The 25,853-nt window shown below is 43.2% G+C and overlaps 1 protein-coding gene across 2 annotated transcripts in view; it reads right to left on the minus strand.

The window, feature by feature from the left end:
* Positions 1–584: 584 nt before the first annotated feature.
* The window catches only part of chchd3a (coiled-coil-helix-coiled-coil-helix domain containing 3a), a 46,875-nt gene continuing 21,606 nt past the window's right edge, over positions 585–25,853 (minus strand). The window contains exons 5-9 of one of the 2 annotated variants that reach the window (XM_030782890.1): positions 18,115–18,129; positions 17,131–17,214; positions 11,871–11,941; positions 4,101–4,236; positions 585–1,308 (exon numbers count right to left, since the gene is read on the minus strand). In XM_030782890.1, coding sequence (XP_030638750.1) covers positions 1,285–1,308; positions 4,101–4,236; positions 11,871–11,941; positions 17,131–17,214; positions 18,115–18,129 — 330 coding nt within the window. In that variant the 3' untranslated portion in view covers positions 585–1,284. The remainder of the gene's footprint in view (positions 1,309–4,100; positions 4,237–11,870; positions 11,942–17,130; positions 17,215–18,114; positions 18,130–25,853) is intronic. The other variant, XM_030782882.1, reaches the window with a different exon arrangement.

Raw genomic sequence — 25,853 nt, forward strand, 5'->3', positions numbered from 1 at the left:
CAAATATGTGTGTGTGTGTGTGTGTCCAAGAATGAGACCTAGACAGTGTGTGTGTGTGTGAGTGTGTATGGCAAGCCCAAACAGGCTAGGTTTTGGAGAGTGCAGCGGCCGTGGAGAAGCGGTCTCGTGGCGGGGAGAATTAGCGTGCGTGCTGGGAGAGACGGATTTCTCTTCTAAAGTAAAGAGAGATTTCCACTTCTTCACAGAACAACTGGAGCGGCACAGCACACTCAGAAAAGAGAGCTAAATTTAAATAGTCGAGGGAGAGACAGGGAGGGAGAGGGAGAGAGAGAGAGAGAGATAAAAGACTGAGAGACTGCTACTTTGAGAAGGATTGCCCCTCATAAGCTCGCTCTCTCTCTCTCCTTTTCCATATTCTCCTCTGTTCTTTTGCTCCCTCCCACTTTTTATCTCTTCTTGTTTCCCTTTTTCTCCATCTCTTTGTATGTCAAAATCCTGTCCAGCAAAACCAGACAACTGTCAACTTGTCAGTAAAAACACTCTGTCCAACACCACAAACACACAGACACTGAAACCAATGAAAGACACACTTTCAGACAGAATACTGATGAGACAAGTTTGGCTATGGTTATAGCTTCATTCTTTTATTTTTCCCCGTTCATCAGGCAAGTCAGAACTAATAGCATTGTAGCAGATGAAAGCAAGTGAAACAAAAAAAAAAACCCCAAAGCTGATTCATAATTGAAACATTATACACGCAGAGACATAAAGAGCATTGAGAGTGAGTGTGACAGAGCTACAAGTGGAAGCAAGCTGAACTGAGCAGTGTGTGAGCTAAAGGTTCTTGTACTACAGGGTGTGTGTGGGTGTGCGAGGTTCGGTTGCAGTTCTGGTAGTTCGGTTTGAATCCTCCTTGGCGCCTGGTTCCGACCCGCAGGTTCCTGAGGTGAACTACAGGGTAACAGGCTCTCCTGTGAGATCTGTGCTCTGGTACATTTCCCTCTCACTCCAGCATCACTGAGCTACCGTATTTGTGGATAGTGGTAGAGATCTTCCCAGACATGTGACTGAGACACATGGCCAGAGAGGAAGACAGGAGACACGTCTGTATTAGGCTGTGAGAGGTAAGAGAGTTGGACAGACAGGACTGAAGTGCTCATCTCTCTGCTTGCTGTGGTTCTGGTCTTCGGTTCCTGTTGGGTTAGGTGTGTCTCGGGTGGTGACTCTCCTCTGCTCTAAAAGTCCGGTCCATAAAACGGTCGACAAAAATGATAACGCCATGCAATGTAAACATGGCTCCTTCTCGGTTCGGTCTCCCGGGCATTAACCTCCGGTCCTTAATTTGTTCTAGAGAAAAAAAAAATAGAGAAAAAGAGAATGACAGCAGAGGACAAAAGAAAGGTGAGTATGGGGGGATTGATAGTTGAGCAGATAGAGTGTTTCATGTTGGTAATAAGTGCAAAGCAGAAATACCAAACAAACTGCTGCTTCTCCCTGTCGATACTGATTTGACACAGGCTACTGCATCCGCTAGCAGAGAACAAACACTCCCAGAGAGAAGAGCAGACAAGTGTTCAGAGAGGTTGGGGTGGGTTGAGGAAGAAGAAAAGAAAAACAGAGAATGAGGGAGCGCAGGGAAGAAGATTGCGGTAGTTACTTCCTCAGCCATGGCAGATTGATTTTTGTCTTAATTTGTCCATGTCTAGTCCTCTTCCTGTTGCTCAACCCAATCAATCAGTTATCCAGCTCCCCTCATAAATACTCCACACAACTACTGCATATCACCCATCACTAATACGCTTGCATTAGTGTAGCACACTGTGATGACTGCTCCTTAATATGTTACAGCTCTTTCATTTGCTATATGCAGGAAAGAGATTGATGGCATATTTGAAGTTAAACTGCAACTACCACTTTTGTAGTAACTTTAGAAGATATGCAGTTCTTAAGAGAAGCTAACAGAAGCTTAGTGCAGTTTTCAATGATATAAACAACATTACGACCAGAACTGAATCAAACCTAAATGGAAAAACTGACATTTTGAGTGGCTGAGGGGACTTTTCAAAAGCTTGCGGGGGAAAAAAAAAACAACACCACAGAAATGAGTCTGAGAGAAATGATGTTTCAGATGGCCCAAAAGTCAGACTCTGGAATGGGCTTTCAGAGGAAGAGGGGAGGGGAAAGGAGAGGAGAGGTGAATGAATGGAGGGAAACGGAGGGGAAGCAGAAGAGAATGAAGTGGGGGGGGGGCAGAGAGATTCCCTAGCAATATGCTTCATTTGTGCAACTTACAAAAGGAAGGATTTTTTTTTAATGCACTCTGTCCTGTTCAGTGAGTTATCAGTGTATTAGTGAGTGTTTGAAGGAAAACAAAAGGGCAGTCGCTGGCCTAAATGCTATCATCCTTTCCACACACGATAAGACGAGGAGTAATTACCCTCACAAAGCCAACATAATGATGTGCCAATGTCCTTGGTCTGCCACTTGTCAATATTCTTGCTAATTTCACGTCTTACTGATTTTCAGCAATGATGGAGACAACATGGTGGGCAAATTAGCACCAGTTGTATCTTAATTCCATCAATGATAGAAATGACTTGGAATTTGAACTCAAATTGAAAATTAACTGATCCTTATGACTTTAAAGATCTTTAGCAGCAAGCATAACAACTCTGTCAAAGAAAAAATCATCTACTGCCTTATGCAAAAAAAAAAAGGGTGTTTCTATGAAGTTAAAGTGAAGCAGCTGTGGTGTGAGGTGAGTTGCAGCTCAGAGTTTTTGAACTGGCTTTCACATTTATCACAGTTTGAGCTCTCAACCTTCTTTTATGATGTCTGGAGGACAGTGTGACAACCAAGAGCGTCTGTGTTTGGCATTATCGCAACATTATTTTCTGTGTTCCTCTGTGTGTTTCTTAAGTCTTATTACTGCAATATCCCTGGCCAAGCGTGACTGTTCACTCTGATAGCGTGCGGTTGATAAAATGCAGGATTACCACACGCTCTAGTGAGACTGGCTTTCATATTTACAAGATTATAACCCCCGCACACACACAAAAACAAATGTCTAGAATGCTAAAGAGGTTGCAGGTACTTTTACACACAAGAATACCAAAAAATGAATAATACATGTCCGTATTTACATGATGTACCACATAAAGCCAGCAAATCCATATGCAGCTTTAATAAAAATACCCAGGAGAGCAGAAAACCCAGCTGCTGTTTTTCCTCACTCACACTCTCTCTCTCTCTCTCTCTCTACCTCTCGCTCCTTAAACAGCATAACTGTTAAAAAAAAATCTAATAGAAAAGCTATCTGAATGTAAATGGTGCTTTGTATGGAGACATCAGAGGAATGCTAGAGAAGGGTTTTGGTGGGAGTCATGCCAATATTTGCACCCCCTGCCACTTTCAGGTCTGTGAGACTCCAGAGAGGCTAGCTAGAGACATGACAGTGGGATTTCAATGACACATCAGTGGGCCTGTGCTTACTGCATTAAACACACAGTTAAGGAGTGACACGGCCAGTGTCTGCCAGTGTTATGGAAATGAGCGTTTAGTCCGAACCTACAATTTAGCCAGGACACTTTGGCGCCTGCAGTCAAGCGAAGAGAGAGAGAGAGAGAGAGAGAGAAAGGCAGTGTTCTTGCCAATGTGGAATTGACTGAGGTTTCTCTTAGCAAATGGGGTCTGGGTCACTCCCAGCTAATACATTCTATCACAGTGCTCTAGTGAAGTCTCCGGTTTTAAAGGAAGTGTGTCCGGGCACTTCAGCCTCGCGCCTGTGCATTTATCACCGCACTGACGAGTGGCAAGTGGGACTCACACACACACGCATATGTTTCTAAAGACACAGCGATAAAACACCACTGTTTCATTGTCTACCTACATAAAACTACTGACTATATATGCAGCACTACACTAATCAATAAATGAAGAGAGTTGTTCAAACTTACATGTCAGATGACCATATATGGGCTGGTTCAAACCGACTGCTCTTTTTTTTGAATGGTCGAAAAATCAGTGTAAGTGACATAAAATCAAACCTATATCATGATTTCCAAGTTTATCCTTGGATGTTACAAACATTTGTCTACTTGAACTACACACACACACATACACACACACCATGTACACACCTGCTTGGCGTTGTTGACACACTGCAGGTAGAGAGCAGCGATGTTGGAGCAGACCAGTGTCTTTCCAGCATTCTCTCTGTAGCACTTGAGAATCTGCCCCTGCAGGTCTGCACACACAGGGCTAATCTCATACCGCCTGAAAAAGAGACAAAGAGAGAGAGAGAAGGAGAAGGAGAGGGAACAATGTTATGTTCATGTCACTCTTTTTCCAAAGCAAAAACTCTCCACCCCCCCCCCCCCCCCCCCCCCCCCCAAAAAAACCCATTTCATCTGAACCTCAAACAGTATGGCTATCTGATACTGACAAAAGATCAATAGTAATCAGTAATAGTATTGATCAGTTTAGATTTAGAATGGGTGAAGACTGTTTCACTGAGTCAGTAAATGGCTGTTTAAGGTCAATGTTATCCCTCAGTGATGACATCTGCTATGAAGCCCTCTGGAGGTATTTTACAGCCCAACTCAGAGCACACAGGTGGTATAAAGCTGCACTGTGTGTGTGTGTGTGAGAGAGAGAGAGAGTGAGATCCCTTAACCAGTGATCAGCAAGGGTCCCATGTCACATCTACCTCAAAGACCCAGAACCCCACTTCCCTACTCTCCTCATGTCAGCCCCAGCTGCAGTCTCTTGCTCTCTCCCTCTCTTTCTCTCTCTCTGTGTGTTTAAGTCACTTAGAGTCATCAGGCGGGTCTCAGTGCCTCTGTGTTTGACTGAATAAGTTTTATGTGCTCTACGAGCGGAGAAATCCCTCTCCTATCGGACATTACAAGACACGGCCTCTGCTTGTCCCCACCCAACATGCAGTGCAGCGCTCTGAAATAGGCACTAGTTCTTAAGGCTGGAACTGGAACTAACTGATTATGATCCGTGTTAATATGAGGAACAGAACATGGTTCTAGTGCCAGAGAGTGACTGTTGGCCATCACAGGCTCTCACACAGGAGAAAATTTGTCATATTATACGTGTTCATTTTGTGCATGTCAAATTCACAGCACAGTCATCACTAGATCCTTCAAAAGAACGGTTTCTATTATTACAACCACCATTTGTAAAATCGACTTGTAAAAGCGAGACAAGTTTTACGAGCTTTTAGTGCCCGTGTTATTTTCACAATTACTGCGACAAACGCAACACCTGCGCTACAAGACGACCAACCTCGATAATCCGGAACTTCACAATACCATTCCGACGACAAAAACTGAAATGCCTCAGTAAAAATTTCCAAACTCAAACTTCATAAACAAACCAATATCATTTATCACAACATAGACTCACTGCCCATCTAAAATAGCATCTGAACAGGCAGAGGTTTGGACTCATGGGTACAGAAATACCACATACAGAAAACTAAATATTTTTTCATGGGAAGAAGAGTTCAAAGTAAGGGAGCTCCCAGGACCCCGCTGGCTCCTATGAAACCTGAGATATCTCGTGTCCGCCAAGACGCCACAAAGCTGGTTCTCTTGGGGAATCAAAATCACAAAAAGCCCCCATTTGACCGAGACGGCCTCTGAGACATAGAAAGATTAGGAAAGTCTTATCTTATTCTTTTTGCTTCCACTGTGTTGGTTTTTCAGATCAGACACCAGTTGTAATCTGTTCTATCCTCATAGGATTTGAAGCAGAGCGACATTCATTAATATTGCTCTAATGTTCTACAGAGGGTTACTTTGAAACTGAATGGCTGTCTTTGCTGTCAGTCAAACAGGCACAATGTCTGATCTTCCAGTCACTCTGGGATGGTCTCCCAAAGGACCTGCCCTCAACTCAAATACAGCTGCTGTCATTCAAACGTCACTCTTACTTCTGCCCCCCACCACCCACCCCAAGTGTTGGGGCAAACCTACTTAAAAAAGGCAAACTTATTGAGGGAGAAAAAAAAACTGCAAAAAAAACACAGAGACGGCTAAAATAAAAGAGGACAAATAGAGATAAGGGGACATAAACATCAACTCTTGAGAATCATATCAGGTTATTCCTCATAATTATCTGTAGTCAAGGCCTTCCATATGCACTGGGGCTTATGGGTAACAGACGAGACCTCACCATGTTCCAAAGCTCAGCCCTTTGCATCCTCAGAGATTCACAGATATTGCTGGAGTAAAGACGCTTTCTTTATAAGCCTTTCTCCCTCTCTTTTTCCCTCTCTCTCTCTCTCTATATATATATAAATATATCTGTGCAGCCCAGTCTCATTTGTGCTGGGAGAATGCGATGCAGGCCATAAATCACAGTGAAAGTAAGGGTGAGACAGATATGACAGAGGGCCCACTGAGCTGCATTGAGATGAGATGCTTTATCAGAGAGAGCGAAAAAGAAAGCAAGAAAGAAAGAGAGAGGAGACAGAGAGCGAGAGAGAATATGAACATGTAGAGTATACCTGCACGCAGACAGGGAGGGAGAGGGAGAGGGAGAGAGAGAGAGAGTGAGTGAGAGAAAGAAAGAGAGAGAGAGAGAGAGAGACAAGAAAGGAATAGAGGGAGAAAAAAAATACAAACCAGCATGTGAGAGGGACAGACATCAGGAGAAGGTGGGAAAAATATAGGTGGAATTACAATAGCAATGAAAAGAGAGAGAATGCGTAGGAGAGATGGTGAGAAAGAAAAGGACAATAGGGCAGAGACCAAAAAAATGATGAGAGAGAGAGAGAGGGAGAGAGAGAGCAGGGTAACTGCACATTACCAGTTTGTTCCGCTGCCTTACTTTTAGCTTACGCTGACAGACTGAAGAGTTCCTATTGGGAACTGCATCCTACGGGGTTTGGCCAGCACAAAAGTGTGTCGCCTTCCAGGTAAAATAACGTGAAGAAGAGAAAGATTCTCAACCCCAGTGGAAATATAAGACTGCAACAAAGACTGACGTATATGTATATATATATATTTTTTATATATATATAAAAAAAGATTCCCTTTCGGCTTCAAAACTGCCTCCATCAGCTTATTAAAACGTCTCCTCATATTTCTCTAATGGTCACGGCCATGGCTTAATTCACAAAATCAAAATATATGGGTTCCATAGGAGGGGGGGTATTGTGTATGTTAGGTCCCTGCTGAGACTGGCCATAAAGAGGGGGTTTTAAATGAACCAAAGTCTATGTCTTAATCGACACGTGTCTATTTGTCATCGTTTGCAGTCACTTAGGGGCTAATAGGGTTAAGAGGTGGAGCCAGTACTTAAAAAGAAAAAAAAATCATTCAGGATATGTTGGGCTGAGTGACAGAACAAAGCAAATAAACATAAATGAAGGAGTTAGGAAAGAAAAATGACGGAACGAGAGAGAGAGGGAGGAATAATATCAATGGTGGAGAAATAACATGGAGCATAACATTACTCCATCTGGAGCCCACAAAGGAGCATGGTGGGGTAGGAGCCGTGGTGAGTGTGTGGCATGCCGTGGTTTTGTGTGTGACACGAGAGTGGGTTAAAGGAGCTCTTATGAGAACTGGTGTGACTGTAGCTAAATGAGGTTAGAAAGTGTAGAATGCAGGCCATTGAAAAACACAGTGAAAAAAATCTCTGACCCGTGGCTCTCTCAAGACCTTTTAAAAGCCAGAAATATTCACTCTTCCAACTCTGTCAGCTTTCACCTGTGGAAGCAATAGTAAAAGCTTTCCTTTCCTTTATGCTGGATTAAACTGGGTTTGATATAAATAATTATAACACATACTGAACAACAATTCATATTAAGTTTAACAAGTAATTTGCTCAGAACCCTGGAAATATCATCAGGTACATTATGGCTTTAAAGAGCCTATAATATTACTTATTATCAAACAGATAGGCTAGCATATAAATATTAAACTGAACTGACATGGCTATGTAGAGATTAGTGAAAAATGAGGGGTTTGAGTGTTCTGCCACAGATTCTGGGGCAGGGACAGATGATTATTCTGTTGGAAATAAGCTCTGAATTTTACCTTTATTGTTAGTTGTTATGACTGACCTGTGTCAGTTAAGAACAGTCATCTTTTCAGAAAGAGAGAGCGAGAGAGAGAGCGAGAGAGTGCTAATGTTTAGACAGTATTCAATAGTAGCAAAGTGTTCAGTAACAAGCTTTTTTTTAAGGTTCCATCAATATGCAGAGAGTCGTCTTGAGTTTCAATCATTGCGAATCAAATTATTTTCTTGGACTGTCAGCTCATGAATATTCACAAGGGATTGAAACAAACCAATCCAGCATTGCTCTGCCGCAGCCAGGAAGAAATGTAACATTGCAAGGAGGGACCTTTCACCCCAACAGAACAGAAGACAGTGATTAGAAGAGAAACAACTTCCTGAGGCTTTCAAAGCCATTTAGAGGAGGGGGGGAGTCAACATGGACATCATACTGAAAAACATTAAAAATAGAAGAATATGTATGTCTCTCTCTCTCTCTCTCTCACACACACACAGACACACACACAAATACACACACATACACAAACACATACAAATGACAAGACAGATTACATTTTTAACGTTTTGTCTAGATTTAGATCGCAACATTCAAATGAACACTTAAACAGAGACATGCACCTCACTGAGCTTAAGAACTACATTTCTCTTATCTAATCTCGACTGAATGTCTCTCTGTGATCTTATGACAGACGCCATTGTAATCCCCTGTATGCTGAAAATTGTCCTGATGAGTGAAAGAGAGAAAGAGAGAGAGAGAGAGAGACAGAGAGAGAGAGAGAGAGAGGGAGAGAGAGAGAGTAAGAGAGAGACAGAGAGAGAGAGAGAGAGGGAGAGAGAGACAGACAGAGAGAGGGGGGGGGGAGAGAGAGAGTAAGAGAGAGAGAGGGGGAGAGGGGGGGAGAGAGAGAGTAAGAGAGAGAGACAGAGCGAGAGAGAGAGAGAGAGAGAGAGAGAGAGAGAGAGGAAGAGAGAAGATGTCTAGACTGCATTAGCATTTCCATTCCTCTCCTTCAGCCTCAGCGTGAGGACACAGCTACAGAAAGTCACTCAGGACACAAGACAAACGTAAGGTGTGTGTGCTTAAAACACAGCAGCAAAGAATCACAACAAAAGACAGGTGACGTGAGGAAACCAATACACTTCTTTTCCCATTTTCATCTGTTTCACCTGGGGGAGTCTGGCAGTAAGATTGAGCAAGATGGTAAGCCTGCTTGACCCAGAGACAAAGTAGAAGATTATATACTCAGGACTATACCCATGCTCTGTGTGCATGTGTCAAATCAGAGTGCTCTTTTCTTCATATTATAAATGAGGAAAAATCACTCAAATCAAGAAGGCATAGGCCTACTTCATTTGACAAAAGGCATGTAGCTATTGAGGACACCAGCGAAACCATTTTTAATCTAAACGAGCTGATTATCGCATCAAACTCAAGTCAGTTCTTTCAATTATGCATGATTTGACCTCTCAATTTATCTCTCGGACAGTTTCAAAATATCCCTTAGTCATTTTCAACGCAATCCAAGATAGCATCTTATCTCTCTCTCTCTCTCTCTGTAACCCGAAAAGTACAGCAACTTCCCCTCAAGTAAAAGTAAAAAAAGATATTTGTACTCTTAGAAAAAAAAAGGAAAAAAAACTCTCTCACTTCCTCTCACCCACACAACCTCACAGCTATTCTCTCCAAACAAAAAAAACAAATACTTTCTATTTCTGTGAGTCAATCACGCACACACAATAAAACCAAATCAGTCTCTCCAGCTCCTACTGGAAAACGTGGAAGACAATTCATTTACAAAAGAAGAAGAAGAAAAAAAAAACAAAACAAAACAAAAAAAACCACACCAAATCCTCCTCCCACAGCCTTGTAATCCAATCAGAGCAATGCTAATGCACCCTCATAATCCAATCTGCCAATCGCAGCGCTTGCTGCTCATCCCCTAGTCACATGACACCCTTCGCTCATGCCAGTGCAGCTAGCTAGCCGCGTCAGACTAATGATATTTTAATGCACTTCTTAATGTGATTTTTGTGTTGGAACAGCACCTCCTTTTCCCTTCCCAGTAGTCCTACTGGATCCCTAATCAGTTTCTGACATTTCTACAGAGACGATGATCCCTGTGTTAGCACTGAGAAAGGAGGGATAATGACAAGCTAATGCGATTTAGCGTACCCAGTCGAGTCCTGGAACTAGAAACACAGGTCTGCCCCTCCTTCCTATCCACTCTCATACATTATAATGGGGGCTAATAGGCCACATCAAGACATATGGGGGCCAGAATGGATCCTAATTGCAGTTGTTAAATCTTAGGTTACATGTTCTTGTTCTAAGTGTGTCTTTGGATGGCTAAGACACAGTTTTTACATCACCACCAGGCTCAATTAATGTGTGTTGACTGGAAAGGGCAGGAGCTCTCATCTAAAGAGCATTCATTTTATATACACACAATCACACACATATAGTCAGTCACAGTGTGTACTGGCCACCTCTGCTGTATTGATGGTAAGAAAAAAAAGGTTTGTTGAGAATGTATTCAGAAGATGAATGTGTGCTGACCATAGACTGTACAGTATTATCAAACCCACTGTCTCCTCTCTATGCATCACATCACCAACCATTACAACTGAAACACATTCCACTGCTTTACTCTGTTTCACTCTGTTTTGGTTAGATCAGAAAAAGAATTCTATGTCTCCATCACAATGATTAATGTATACGCTCTATGCTCTCAGAGTAGATATGGATACTTGAGAATGAGGAGAAATGCTCACACCTGCACTGTGCTATCACAGGTAAAAAAGACAGAAATGCTCACACCTGCGCTGTGCTATCACAGGTAAAAAAGACAGAAATGCTCACACCTGCCCTGTGCTATCACAGGTAAAAAAGACAGAAATGCTCACACCTGCGCTGTGCTATCACAGGTAAAAAAGACAGAAATGCTCACACCTGTCCTGTGCTATCACAGGTTAAAAAGACAGCACAGCACAGGTGTGAGCATTTCTATCACAGGTAAAAAAAAGACATTTCAGGACCATGGACAGCAGCCACTCTGGAACAACCACCTTTCCTGAATCTAATTCTCCGTCAGTTGGTCAGTATATTTGAATTGCAAAGCTACAGCACGTAGGTGCCTCAAAAAGAGAAGTGCTGTCCATGTAAGGAGTGCAGTGAAAATGTGCAGGCAAAGCACACCCTTAAAAAAAAGATTCTTTCAGTTCTCTCACTTAAGCGTTAAACTGCTGATCCTGAAAGGCTAAACGGACCCAGCACCAGGCTGTTCCTTAACTGGGTCTCCACACCAGGCACAACTTTCATCAAAGGACTTTCATTGTAAAGACTTCCACTGTTTTCCACATATTTTTGCACACATTTCTTTCTTTTGAATTTGGTGTTTTGCTTTCTTCCTCCAGTAGACTCTTCTCAGACATCCCTGTCTTACACTATACAACACAACACAACACACCCCTCATACAACCACTCACTGTCTGACAACACAACACACTATAGAAAAAGGTTACGTAACATCAGTCATGTCTGTCTCTAAGGGTCACTTGACCAGTCATCAGAGTATTTCTACATTGTCAAATGTCTGAAAATGTGGCTGTTGAGACTCAGTTTGTTACTGATGTAATGGGCACAGGGCAGTCTGTTTTAAATTTAGGAGAGTAAAGAATGTGTAGGCTGTGGAGACACAGGGCTGGACTTCAGTGTAAATGTCTGATACTATGGCAGCACTCCTCTCTGAGCACATCCACAGACAGAGAGGAGGAGGTAGAGCACTGGTATACTTACATTCACATACAGCAGAAAAAAAACTGCAAGTCCATTTTTGGATGAGTTTTGACTGTAATTCCTGTCATATACTTACTTGAACTTGGCATTCACTTCATCTGCAGCTCTATGGTAGTTCTCATTGGTGACCTTATAGAACTGTGCACTCTGGCAGAGAGAGAGAGAGAGAGAGAGAGAGCGAGAGAAAGAAGAAAGCAAGCAGTTAAATGAGAGAAAACAATTGCAACTTCAGCCTTTCACAAAGTAAAAGATGAGCTAGCTCATTTATTCAGACGCTGTCGGCTAGCTAATACAATACAGACAGAGCCAGTCAAGGCTCACATTCAACCCAGTTACACTTTTTCTTTCTCCTGGAGTTTAAGGGGGAAAAAGTCTGAGAGATACTATTTCCCATCAACCTGGCTTTACTGTACCACTTAAAAAACTCCATTAAAGGTTTATGGGTGGGGATATTGAGGGCAGCCGAGCGTGAAACAGTTGACTTGGTTTTAGTGCAGGACGTTTACACTTGTCATGACAGGTGGATGTGGTGAAGGAGACAGCCTGGGTGGAGAGATGTGATCATAACAGATGTTGTCCAGAGCCCTCAAGGTCACCATGCTCAAGCTGATGATACCACCTCCAATCCAGGGTGGGTTATAATGATCTGTGTCAGAGCGAGGTACTTCACTGAAAAACAGTCTCTACAATTTCAGCCCTGGACTTTTCAAAAACTTTGTCAAAGGTCAGTTTGAAAGAACCATCATTCAATTTGGGAATGGAAACTTCACTCGCTATGGATACGAAAAACAAAGACCATGTACAAAAACGTATAATGCATTTTGTAATGAAGGTTTTCTGTGCTTCAAATCCAATGATGGGTACCAATTCACCCTTCTTAATCAGAATCGCTCCAATCTTTCTTCATAACACTTTGACGCAGTCTTTTGGGTGTTAATTCTCTATAGCTGCTGATTTGAAATTAGTTAAGGTTGGCTGGAGCATTCTGTGTTTTCTGCTGCTACAGCACTGCTTTGCTTTACAGCACAAGGTGTTGACGGGGTGGAATTGTAATTTCACAGTTAACCTGTGTGTGTGCGGTTAGCCGTCGCTTTGATTCTGACCTGTGTGACAGTAATAAAAGTGTGCTGCTTGGATGCGGAACACGGTGCTATTGCATCGGGCTAAATGGCAAAGCTAGCACTAATCAGAGCAATAATTTGGGAAGGAGTAGAAGAGGCCAACAGGTACAGCGATTACAAGGGCTGAGGCTGTGATCAGAGACGCGCGCGCGCGCACACACACACACACAAGCCACGAACAAGTGATGGAGGTGTAGGTGGTGGTGGGGGCAGGGAGGGTTCTGGACTCTAATCACTGATAGGGCCCATCTCTGATTTTTAGCCATGCAGCAACGATCTGGGCATCCCATCAAAAATCTTACACACACTACGTAAAATGTTACCTAAACCAATGAAAAAGATGAGATGCTGACTGAAAAATTTCTTACAAATTCTCTGTTATAGCTGCATTGGCTGTGTTGCTTTGAAACTGCTTAGGAACACCTGTTATTCTGTGTCTGGTTACAAGTTGCCATAAACAGACATTTATTCAACCTTATGCTCATGGGGGGTGTCACAGACTAATGAAGTAATTACCTCCAAAGCTTATCCCGCCATAGAGACAAGGATACATGTGGTATAAAGGAACGAGCAAAAACACTTTTAATGAGTAAACTAAACAGCGACACGCTAATGGCCTTTCCACGCTGTTATCTCTCACAGAGCAGAGGAGAGGAGAGCGGGGGGAACCCTACTGAGGCAGCCGTTACGGCTCCGCAGCACGACTGCCATTATGGCTCTGCAGCACTGCTAACGTTCACAAATCAAATCCTCCGACTGCAAACCACGCAAATGAGCAAGGACAGCAGCCTGTTGAGCCAAGCCTTCAATCATGCCTTTGTCTGCAGGAGCCTGTAGCGCCAAAAAATGTAATATTTTCCTTTTGCTGAATAATAAGAAAGTGTGCAAGCGGTCTTGCTTTTGTAACTGCTGTATGGGTGAGCTATACTGGACCCTGTGCACTAGCTCTGTATGGTACTGCATGTTCATGCATGTGTATGGAGAGGGTCAATGAATGAAAGAATGAGCTTTGGGCAAGGGAGAGTGAGAGAGTGGGTTTGTTTACTGAGTAAGTGGGCATATGAAACGAGTCTGGGAGTAAGTGATGTGTGGATGAATGGTTTATTGTATCCGATCAAGCTCAGATTTTTTTTCTCCTCCAAGCATACCACTCACACAACTCACATAAGGGTATGGTGACTAAGTTTGAAGTGACATTTGCTATTATAAGCAAACTCCAGCTATTCCAGTGCAACCTGAGAATAAGGGTTAAGACACACTGATCTGAGACGCTGACTACAGCCGTCGAGCTAAAAATGGAAGTCCTTATTTCACTGAGCAAACGTGGTAAAAGGTGAAAGAGTGTGACTAGGTCGGTCACAGTGTTGAAAATTGGTGGTAGAAATATCTGGCTGCCCTAACACTTGAATGAATGAGTACGGCTAGTGGCATTGTGCGTGCAGAGAGGAGAGATTCAAGGTCATCTTGATCTGGAGTGAGAGCTCACAATGCCAGAGCAAACTAGTCAAACAGATAAAGTGAATAGCATAGCAGCCGGATTCAGAGGTCATCCAAAGAGCATTGATCAGCCTAACGCACGGACTGTATTGCCTTGTCCCAATTCCCCTCTCCACTAACACCTGCTGAGAGTAAAGCTGCTTCAAACACTATGATGCTGCAGCTAGCACAGTGACTGTAACCCACACAACTAGAGAACTGATTTCATCAATACAAAGAGACAGAGAGAAAGAGAGACAATAGTTGGGGGTGTGTGTGTTGGGGGGGGGGGGGGGGGGGGGGGGGTTCAGAGAGCACTGTCACACATGTGAGATTGTTTAACAGAACTGGGTAAGTATTGGGAGGGAATATGTAATATATAAATATATATGAAGGAGCAATCTTGCGAGCTTTGACGGCGGAATAGCCTGACGCTGTCTCACAGCTGTGATGGTCTGTCAGAGAGTCCCTGACAAACGTCTCCCTTCAATTGAAAAAGACGTGCAATATATATAAGCCTTTTATTTTCACTCTCTCTCTCTCTCTCTCTCTCTCTCTCTCTCTCTCAGTTTCAGTCAGAAGGAGAGGAGCAAAGGAATGAAGGGAACAGATGAAAAAAAAGAGAGATGTAGAGAGGGTAGAGAAAAGGAGAGAGTAATCAGACTCTGTCTGGGAGCTGACGCCAGTTCCCAGAATGATTTGCTCCAGAGCTACCGACATAACTGGAAATTCACTAAACACTGATGTAGGAAAAAAACAAACAAACATACAAAAAAAAAAAAAAAAAAACAATGAGAAAAGCTCACTCATCTTACAGACGCTAGATAACATTCCCCTTTCATTACAGCTGACATGATTTCCCTGGTCTCTGAACTGGCTGATTCTGTAGTATTCTATTAAGGCAATGTTGAACATAGAAAGCTTATCTACCAAGACTATAAAAATATGTAGTTCACATTGTACTGATAGTATCCGCCTTTGTGTGTATATACACACACACAGAAATACAGAGAGAGAGAGTGAGAAGAGAGGGGAGGGAGATAGAGAGAGAGAGAGAGAGAGAGAGAGAGAAGAGAGAGTCTTGATTTTTGGTTTAGAGTCTTTGTGAAAATGCGTGTTACATACATAGCAATTACCCGTCTTAGTTTTGAGGGATGACCCAAACCATTCAGCATATTTATCTTATGAATCCAGATCCATAAATCCATACGTGTGAAACAAAAAGCATGACCTGCACATCTCTCTCTCTCGGCTGCTGTGGCTCTAGTGAAGTGTGAAGGTGATTGGTTGACACAGTGTTGGGATATTGAACAAGGATCTATAGGTGACTGATGGGGCAGGGTGTGGATCAATAGCTCTGTCAGCTCGGAGTTGGTCACAATCCTGTTGTCCTTGTAGCAGCGTTATTACCGAAAGCCTGGTCGACGTTCAGCTCCAGCACCAGCACCAAAACCGTGTGACAGCAAATCACAGCAAAGGACAGATTTCTAACATGACCCACTGTTTAGTTCTGGCACTTGAGTTATTTAATTTTGTTTCTGTTAGCTTGTCTTCTGTCACAAATATGCTGCAACAACTGCAAAAGGCAGTGTGAAATAAACGTTCTTTAATAGGAGGAAACTTTCTGCGGTGCCAGCTCCACTCTTCAGATTGCAGTAAACAAACAGAAGACTGAATCTAAATTGTTTGATATTAACTGCTAATAAATTTAGCCCTTAATGCCTTCCATGCATAATTTGAAAATTTTGAAGTGGGGCTAATGTAGCTCTATTTTTGAAGAGCCTCTGTCCCGGCTACCACGTAAAAAAGAGCTGGGTTCACATCTCTGATCTCTGACAAAAAACTACAGACAGTAAAAATTCTGGACCCTCCCTAAATAAGACTCAACGTGAATGTGCTCCTACTCATGATGTGTAAGCAGGCTCTACGAGTAAAGACTCCTTTAGTTGGGGTTTCACGGCTTCTTCAACAAACTCAGTCTGCAGTGAAAGCGCGATTAAAGCCGGTGAGTCAGGGCTGTCCGTGGAGAGCAGCTATTTTTACAAAACACACATTTGGTCTCTGGAGAACAGGCAGCCGTATTGCTCAGCGTGTGTGCGAGTGTACATTGGAGGACGACTGAATGTTGGTGAGGGGTTGGTTGGACCCCTCTCCCCCTTGCTGGTTTAGGTCATTGGGGGGGGGGGGCGCAGAGACAGTCCAGTGGGTTGCAGAAGTGTGTCAGTTCGAGGAAAGAAACAAATGAGTGTTGGGCTGTTGGGAGTTCTCACCTTTAGAGAAGGACAACCTATCTGTGGACTTTAGCGATCATTCTCAACACAGACGCACACACACGGAGACGCACATACACACACACCGACATGCACACACGCAGACGCACACAAAGGGGTTTTTCCGTGGTTCTGTGTGCAGATCTTCATGAATATATGTAGTGTGAAAGCCACAGTGTGTTTACCACTGTGCGTGGTGCGAGGTCTCTGTCGTAGTGGCATTGTAATGTCTTGTGTAGAGAAGCACATAGTAATAGTGAATGATTTTGTATAATAGAGAGTCCAGTGTATTAAGACAGAGATGTGTCTGAGAGAGGATCAAAGGCTGTATGTTTAGAGCAGCTGACTAGGTCCTATGGAGAGCTGACGCGTTGATAATTATGTGTGTTGTATGTTGAGTGTGTAGGTTTTAGTGGTATCTATATAGCGGAGTCTGGTATGTGGTAGTTGTATGTGTGCTGGTTTTTACCTTTTCCTCTAATTTCGCCACCTGCTCTCTGTAAAAGGCATCTTGCTTTCTGAGCTCCCTGTCTTTGTCCTCCAGCTGCTTCGCCTGCAGAGAAAACAAATACACACACACACACACACACACACACACACACACACACACACGTCAATCATTAGGATTTAATGAAACTTCCTTGCTACACATGAATAGATACATGAGGAATCTCATAGTCAGTTCATTCAAACAGCTATAAATAAACAAAAGGGAACAAAAAAAAACAATACAACAAAATAATAAAACTGAACATGTTTACTGCCTCTGTATATTCATGCTACACAGCTAAGATAAGGGGCTTAAAACTATAGCTGTGAATGAATTTGACAGTGAAAGTCAAAGACGAACTCATAATAACGTTATAATGTCTTTGACTGTGGCATGGAATTCAGTGAACAGTGTGAAATACACCCTTCCACTGCCCTCCCATGACTCCAAGGGCATCAGCTCAGAGCTCCATCACTGTGTAACCACAGGTATTGGTGTGTGTGTGTGTGTGTGTGTGTGTGTGTGTGTGTGTGTGTGTACAAACCCAAAGAGATAACATCAGCTCTGCTACAAGAAGCTCTCCTGTTCTTATTTATGGTGTTTCCCTATCACATGAGGCTTTGTCTATTCTGACCTTCACTCAGTCTGCTTGACTTGTCACGTCTGTGTTGATTGTCTACAATGATTTTTTTTCTGTGATTTAACACAGCAGTGAATATCCCACAGACACGTCACAGGCCAAACTCAACATTCAGGTGGAAAAATAATAACTTCTCAATTCATTCTTAGAAATAAGGCAATTCTTATAAAGGAGAAAGAGAGAGAGAGAGAGAGAGGGAGAAAGAGAGAGCGAGAGAGAGTCTACAGTCTAGTTATCATGCATGAGAAGATAAGAGAGAGAGAGAGAGAGAGAGAGAAATAGAAGGGCAAGAGCAGAAATCCTTCCCCTCTCTCCTGTCTTACCTTACGCTCCATCTCCTGAAGTGAGGGAGCACAAAGAAAGAGGGATATAAAGAAAGTGAGATAAAGAAAGAGAGGACATAGTTAACAATGAACTTCCCTAAATTACATTTTTCAGAGAGTAGCATTCAGTGGTTCTAAAGGTATGGCACTGTTTGCCTGAACATGTGCACATGCACACGGCACAGAGGTGTCTGCGTAGACCATGTAAAGAGAATGCAGTCGTTTTTTGCTTTTTTCCCCCTCATCATATATTGTCGTCATTGGGGAGATAAAGCACTCACAGTTGGGGAAAAAAGTCACTTTTATAAACCCACGTCTGACTTGATATTCATCTGAGTTTAGTGATCCCACGGCTGTTTGCACTGTTCAAATGTGTCGTGATAAGACATTCACAAGCTCTCTCACACCTCAATCACTAAAGGTGTGTTTTCTGGCAGGTCAGGGACAGACAGTACCCTTGCACTGGGCCAGTAGATTTGACTGTGTATGACTGACTGTATTTGACTGATATGCATATAAGCAGCACATAGTTATGAATACAGGTGTTGCATTTCATGTATCTTCTGTGTGTGTGTGTGTGTTTGCGTTTGTGTATCCAGTTGTCTTAAAAGAGAACCAGCCAAGTCCCTGTCGGAGGTGAGTTCAACTGCCTGTCACTGCTTCTGTCTCACTCAGACCAGCAGAGCAAACCAGAGAGAGAATATAAACACACACACACAAACACAAACACACGCACACACACAGACACAGACACACACATACACACACAAACACTAACACAAAAACACAGCCTTTTCTGTCAAAGGATCGTGCGTCCAGTCCCCTGTCAGACCAAAACGACCTCTGCTCTCAGGAACAAGAAAGCCACACATATACATAAACGCGTTCCTAGTCCGAGAGCCAATCAGAGCCCTCGCAGGGAGAAGAGGCGCATTGTCGGTAATCAGTCAATGAGACTTTTCAGCTCTGCCGCCCTGGCAACCTCGAAAAGAAAAGCTACCCCCATGAAATTGACCTTCAGCTTGACTCCGCGACACACACACACACAGAGAGCAGCTGCATTCACAGTCCAGCAAATAAACACACTGTGAAAGCATATCCAATTGGCAATTAAAAGAGGGAGGCACCAACAATGATGAGTATCCTGGGATACTATTTCTTCTCTCTCTCCGCTCCCTTTTTTCTTCTTCCACGCTCTCATAAAGGATGAGAGGGAGTGCGCGGCCGTGCTCTGTCATTCCTTCAAAACACCCTGTCAGGATTATTTCCATTCGATTAAACTCTTTCAGACCCCCCCCAGATGATCTAATCACATTACAGCCCAGAACAATACAGCCAGACCTTCAGACCAATGATACACTTTTGTTCTCCTAATGAAGAACAGCGACGCAAATTACAGAGACAGAGAATGGATGTGCACTACAAAAGGAAAGAGAGGATGAAAGAGGGGAAGAAAAAAAAGGAATACAATGAAGGTGATTTATCATAAGAGTCGCCACCACCCTGTGACGTGTGGCACGAGACAGTGCTGACTTTTTTTTTTTATATTCATCAGGAACGACAGTGCACATAAAGAACAAAAAAAGAAGAAGAAGAAGAAGAAAAAGGACAGACTACGTGTGACTGAAACCTCCTTCCCATCAAGTAAAGTCATACTGAGAGGAGAAGAAACTACTATAAAACTTATAGGAAACAATTATATCATAACAAAACAATTCAACGGCAGCATTTTTCATTGTAACTTTTTTCTTATTACTAAAGCAGTGCTAAACTGTGAAACACAGCGCATGTTTCAACCTGTAATACTCAATGTTACCATGGTTTTCCTTTCCCTTCCTTTGCCCAGTGCCAGTGGTAGCTCTTAGCCTTTAAGAGATACAACACAACCTTTTTTCTGATTTAATTATTCGCAGGAATCTTCCCACACACTCGTGGCATTCACAGGGCGATGACTTGCGCGTCAGTGTTCGCGACCCTACGGTCGAATTAAACGGATGGTTTAGAACAGAGAGGAGCTTACTGAATATCAATTAGACGCAGTGGAATAATTAAGAAGAGCAATGTTTTTAATTAGCTGAGTGCTGCACTTTAGTCTGGAAACGGAAAAAGAAAGAAAGGAAAAGTTAAGGCCTCATATGTGCTGCGTCAGGCACCACAACATAGGAGCTCTTTATTTCTTTTAATCCTTCCCTCATTTTCTCTCTCTCTCTCTCTCTGCCCTACCTCTCAACTTTTTCAAAGGATTCCAAAGATGGCGTCATGTTGACACACCAAAATCCAGGCAAGAGAGGAAGACATGACAAACCTGTATACACTCATTCGAATCCTATAGCTGTGTGTGTGTGTGTGTGTGCGTGTATATCTTTATCTATATCTATATATACATATATATATGTGTGTGTGTGTATGTATGTGTATATATATAAATATATATATATATATATATATATATATATATATATAGATGGATAGATATAACAAGCACACCTAAACCCTAGCATCACACATCCGCCCACATAAGACAGTTCACATCAAACCCTCTGACGCTCCATTAAGAGCCCCTCAGCCAAAGGCCTGCTCGTGACTGTACAAGCACAAGGGGCAAACCTACACCCACTCAAACATTCATCACTGACCACTGACTGACTCAATCTGCTTCCAGGCGCTGTCCCGTCCAGCCAGCGGAGGCCAAAGGTCAGGTTACACAGAGCCTGTCCAGTGTTAATTGGCAGAGGGAGAGAGGTATGTGTGAGTGTGTGTGTGGGAGAGAGGAGGTGAAAGGTATTGGGGGGGGGGGGGGGGGGGGGTAAATGTGGATGGAACATGGATGATAAGAAAACAGCAGTGGAAGACCTGAAGCTTTATGCGACATAACAGCTCATTAAAAATCAGCCACACACCATTGAACTATGGACTCTGCTGTGGCAGGGTATCTATGTCTACTTCACAAGATAAAAATCATACCCATTTAATACATTAAACAATCTCCCTCTCTCTTTCACTCTCACTTTGCTATATAAATATAGCACACATTTTTTAAGCATTTGGAAAGGAGTTGCAACTAGATGCTACTCCATCATTCTGTGAGTTACACCAAGAGACAGTCTGTTATACCAAAAGACCAAAATGGCACCTGATCTAAAAAGTATTTGGAAGCTACAGCAGTTCCCCTGAGCCTGTGAGTGTACACTGCAGTGACAGAGAAGATTGCTGGGTAATTGAGAGAAATGCTGCAAAGAGGTCAAAGGTCATCCATGAGATATATGGGGAGGGGAGGGTGTGGCAAGATGGAGCCCTGTTTAGGGACAGTCTTCTGATAGGGAAACAAATGAGCTGTCCTGTGAAAAGGCTTCATTTTCTTTGAGTACAGATCAAATTAGCAGTGATCCAGAACGCCTGTCCCTCTGGATTAAGACCTAGACCTCAAACTAGGATCCCTCCTACAGCCGCCCATGACCCTCACTTGAGGATCAATACTCACACAAAGCAGTCTCTCTGTTCATCTGTCACTTTGTTTTTTTGTAAATGTCAATTTACCAGCTCATTTCATATATCTCATTGTACGGATGCATCCTCTGTCACTCAAAGGGTCTCCAGCAAAGCAAGACTCCACTGGATGCTATTTCCTTATGTATGTGTCCCCATGCATTTACCTGACAAAAACAGCCACCAATCAGTTTAAGCTCTAAATCAACAACTCTGTCCATCCAAAGGTGCATTTTAGGAACATTTCTTTATTTCAGCATACAAAAGCAGAACATTTTTCCCCTTGTACCACTCTACATGTGCCTGTTCCCAGCTTGACTATAAAGCTGGAATTAGCATCATATTGCTGGCAAATGTCGTCGACATCTCCACAAACTTTCATTTATGACTCTCATTCAGGCAACTCTACTGTTTTATTCAGCACAGCCACAAGGGGGCAAACTTTCTTGCATCTGACCATGTCTTGTGCCACTGCCATTTGCAGACATAAACAAAGTGGCAAACCTAATGATGCAGGCTTACTCTCATCTTGAACAGAATATGGCACAAGGTGACAAGTTTCCTGAACTCCTTGCTCAGTATGAGATTTTGATAAAGAAATGTCTGAAGGAGAATCAAACGGAGGCATTCAAAGAATTTGTAAGAAGTAAGTTACATTACAGAATGGTGGTTGAGGGAGGAACATTCACAACAATGTAATTACTTTGACGTCATTTTGCGAAACACTGTGCGAATGCAAAATATCACTGACTTGAAACTTACAGTGGGCTAATCACTAAGTTACATGTTGTTCATGTGTAGATGGCAGTAACCTGATAGTTAAATTTAGCTGCCTCTAGCTAGCAAATATAATTTAATTGCTTTGACGTTCCTCAGACAGGATTAGAATAAAAACACTTGCACAGAGTGCACCACAGCACCTGTTATTTTCTTGTTTACAACTGCAAAATGTCCACAATCGTTTTTTAATGTTTTGTAAGCGGAACAAAACTATTTCACCATTCTGAGTGATGTATAAACCTACAAGGATACAAAGTAAGGATTTTTCATTTCAGTTAAATAGGATAATGTCACCATTAACCGAGATACTTCAGTTAATGTTACTGGACCATGAAACGTGACTATACCATGCTATACTTCAGTGAGGAACGATCTGCTCTTGGCCAGTGCTGCTAAAGAGCCTCTGGAGATAGCGTAGCTCTGCCAACCACATCAGTCAGCACTGCAGCACGGACGTGACGACCAGCCAGATCAGAGAGATTGATGAATTGACTGATCAGCTGCCGTGGGGTATAAACAGATTGATATACCACTTCTTTATCGCTCCTCCAGCTTAATGTGAGGAAGCTCCAAGAAGATCAGGTCATCTGTCACCTTCACTCAAAGGAAGCTCTGAGGAGCTGCACCAGAGAGGCACAGAACCAATCACCAAAAAGAGACACCAAAAAATATTCCCTACAGTCACCTCTGCACTACAGGCACATGATGAAGGAGTGCATTGAGTCAAGAAAGATAGGGGGGGAACCCCCCCCCCAAAAAAAAGACAGGAACGTTCTCCCATTGGACTGCAGAGGACACAATGGTGGAGGAAAGAAGTAACGCCCCAAGGGAGAGAGGGACCGACAGAAAGAGAGAATGGGAGGGGAAAAAAAAAAAACAATAGAGGGAGGTCAGGAACAATATGTAGAGGTCAAGGTAAGGCAGGGGACGGGGAGTACAGAAAGGGCCATCTCAGAGGGAGACTGGAACAGGGAGAGGAGGGAAGGAAAGCTGTGGCGAGAGATGAGGTTTTTGCTTTAAGCCATGCTGATGACACTCGGACCTCATGCTGCTTGTGTTGATGACATCACCTCCGCTGGCTTGACCTGGGTCAGATTAAAGTGGAACGAGAAGGGCAAAATTTCATATTCATCCTCCTCAGGACGTCGACGGAGCCTGCCAGCCAGAGGAGGTTATCCTTGGTAACTGTCCATCAAGTTCAGCGGTGGTGGTTCAAGGTTATTAACCATTCCTGAAGATTACAGTGCTTCATCCTTATGTGTTACTCAGCTCCATGAGCTAGTCTGGTCCAACTTGCTTTACTTCTCTCTCACACACGTATACACACATTCTCTTGCTTCCACAGACACACATGCAAGAGTAGAACTCTTGCATGTGTGTCCGTGAAAGTCTCTCCCCACAAACATCTACAATCTCATTACAATGATGATCCCACATGAAAACACAAGAAAAAAGGACTGAGAGCGAGAAAGAAAAAAGAAAAGAAAAAACGACCAACAGCATACAAGACAGAAGGTGAGGAGGGAAAAATAATATCAGACAACAAAGACAAAAGAGAGTGAGAGCCTGTTGCTTCGGCTGTGTGTGTGCGTGTGTGTGTGTGTGTGTGGGTAGAAGTCTAACGTGGGACAGACCAGACCTTTCTCCAAACACACTCCCCTAACCTCTGCACCTCAGCATCTTCCCAATTAAGACAGAGAGACTGTTGTCTCCTCACAGGCTCAGCAATTACAGAAGCGCCTTAGTGCACAGCGCACAGAGTTATCTAATTGTCTTAATTTGCTGCTTGCTGGGGTTTTTTTTCTTTCCCTTTAGCTAACAAACACAGTCGAGAGTTAATAACGAAGAGGGAAAAACACATAATGACCTACACAGATGAGTTCAGACAGATTTGGTGGAGAAAGGTTGAAGGGTCACAGGGAGCTCGAGACTCTGTTGACTACTTATGTTTTTGACCAGAGAACATCAGTTGTGTTGGCAAACAGAAAATACGAGTGAAATGAATGAGAGAATCCAGTCATCCAACCCACCAGCTCTTGTGTTTGTCAGCTAAACCTCAGACGATAAGGGTCTGCTCTACCTTCTTCACCATACAATCTTCACACAGCCAGCCCTAAATCAACTCTGCAAAACCAGAGGCACCTTATAAACAAGAATATACAGAATCAGGTCAATACAACTTACGTAAGTCTGCTCTCCTCTAAGCACTAATCGATCTCTCGATCTTACCCTTACTTCAGCCCAAATGCTGTGAAGCCTCCTGTTTCTCTGGGAAGAGGGAAGCATTAGCCCACGTTCACTCAACAGACCCAAATCAAAACACAACTGAATACAATTAATTATCATCTACAGCGGTAATCACAGTGGATTAACACAGAAATGACTGCTGTAACAGAACGCCTGCTTCCTGAAAGGATGTTCATTTTCTGCAGCTTTACCATCCTTTATGGAATCAGGTAGATTTTTTTACTCCCATCAGAGTTTTGAGTTTGAAAATGAGCGTCTAAAAATAGCCCTCAAAGCAAGTGTATGCAAACTCCCCTGTCGGTTTCCGGGCTGTAAATTGACTCGGCAAGCTTTGTGTCAGAAAGCAGCTTCCCTGACACCTGGATCCATCCATCAGTCTTGGTCTGGCTGCGCCTCAACACGACCGGTGACCAGCCGGGCCAATTAGCAGCCAGGGTGAAGCCGGGTAACAGTGCCAACCAGAGAGTTGTCCAATTAGGGCTGAGCAAAGACTGGCACAACATGGCGCTGCGTGTGGGCACCAGAGCAAGTATCCACGGGAGAGCAGGCTCACACACACACATATGCACACATACACGCGTGCGCGCGCACACACACAGATACACACACACACACACACACACACACACACACACAAAGCTCAGTCAGGGGGAGGGGAGGGGGGTGGTCCAATAAACCAAGTTAAGTAATCCAAGAAAAAACAAACATCTCATATATTCAGCACACATAACACACACGCATTAGCACAACATGAACCTGACACATCAGGGGTGAGCTTGTTAACTGGACACATGAGTGACAGGTTCCATGACCCCAGTTTTACAGACAGACAGACAGACACACACACACACAGAGTCTATTTTGTATTTGGTTGAGCTTTTATTTAGCTGTGGCTACAGCGCACTGACCCTCTTCTGAAGGACAGCGCTGGTACAAGGTGTGTGACTGACAGATCCTCTCCCACCTCAGACCAAGAGAACAACAGCAGCACAAGCTTTATGAATACTGATGACTAAAGTCTTCCATGTTCTGTCAGTTTACTTTGCATGTGGCAGCTAGAAGTGTCTGAGCTATAAGAACGAGTTGTACAGCTCTGTTTATCTTCCTTACCAGTAAAGACATGAAGGAAAAAAAAAAACCTATTTACTCTTCTTCTGAGCAAGGGATATATAAATAAATAATGGAAGGGGGGAAAAGTGCTCCCCTCCCCAAATACCACCTACAAG

The sequence above is a fragment of the Chanos chanos genome, chromosome 1, assembly GCF_902362185.1.
Source record: "Chanos chanos chromosome 1, fChaCha1.1, whole genome shotgun sequence".
In the NCBI taxonomy this organism is placed as follows: domain Eukaryota; kingdom Metazoa; phylum Chordata; class Actinopteri; order Gonorynchiformes; family Chanidae; genus Chanos; species Chanos chanos.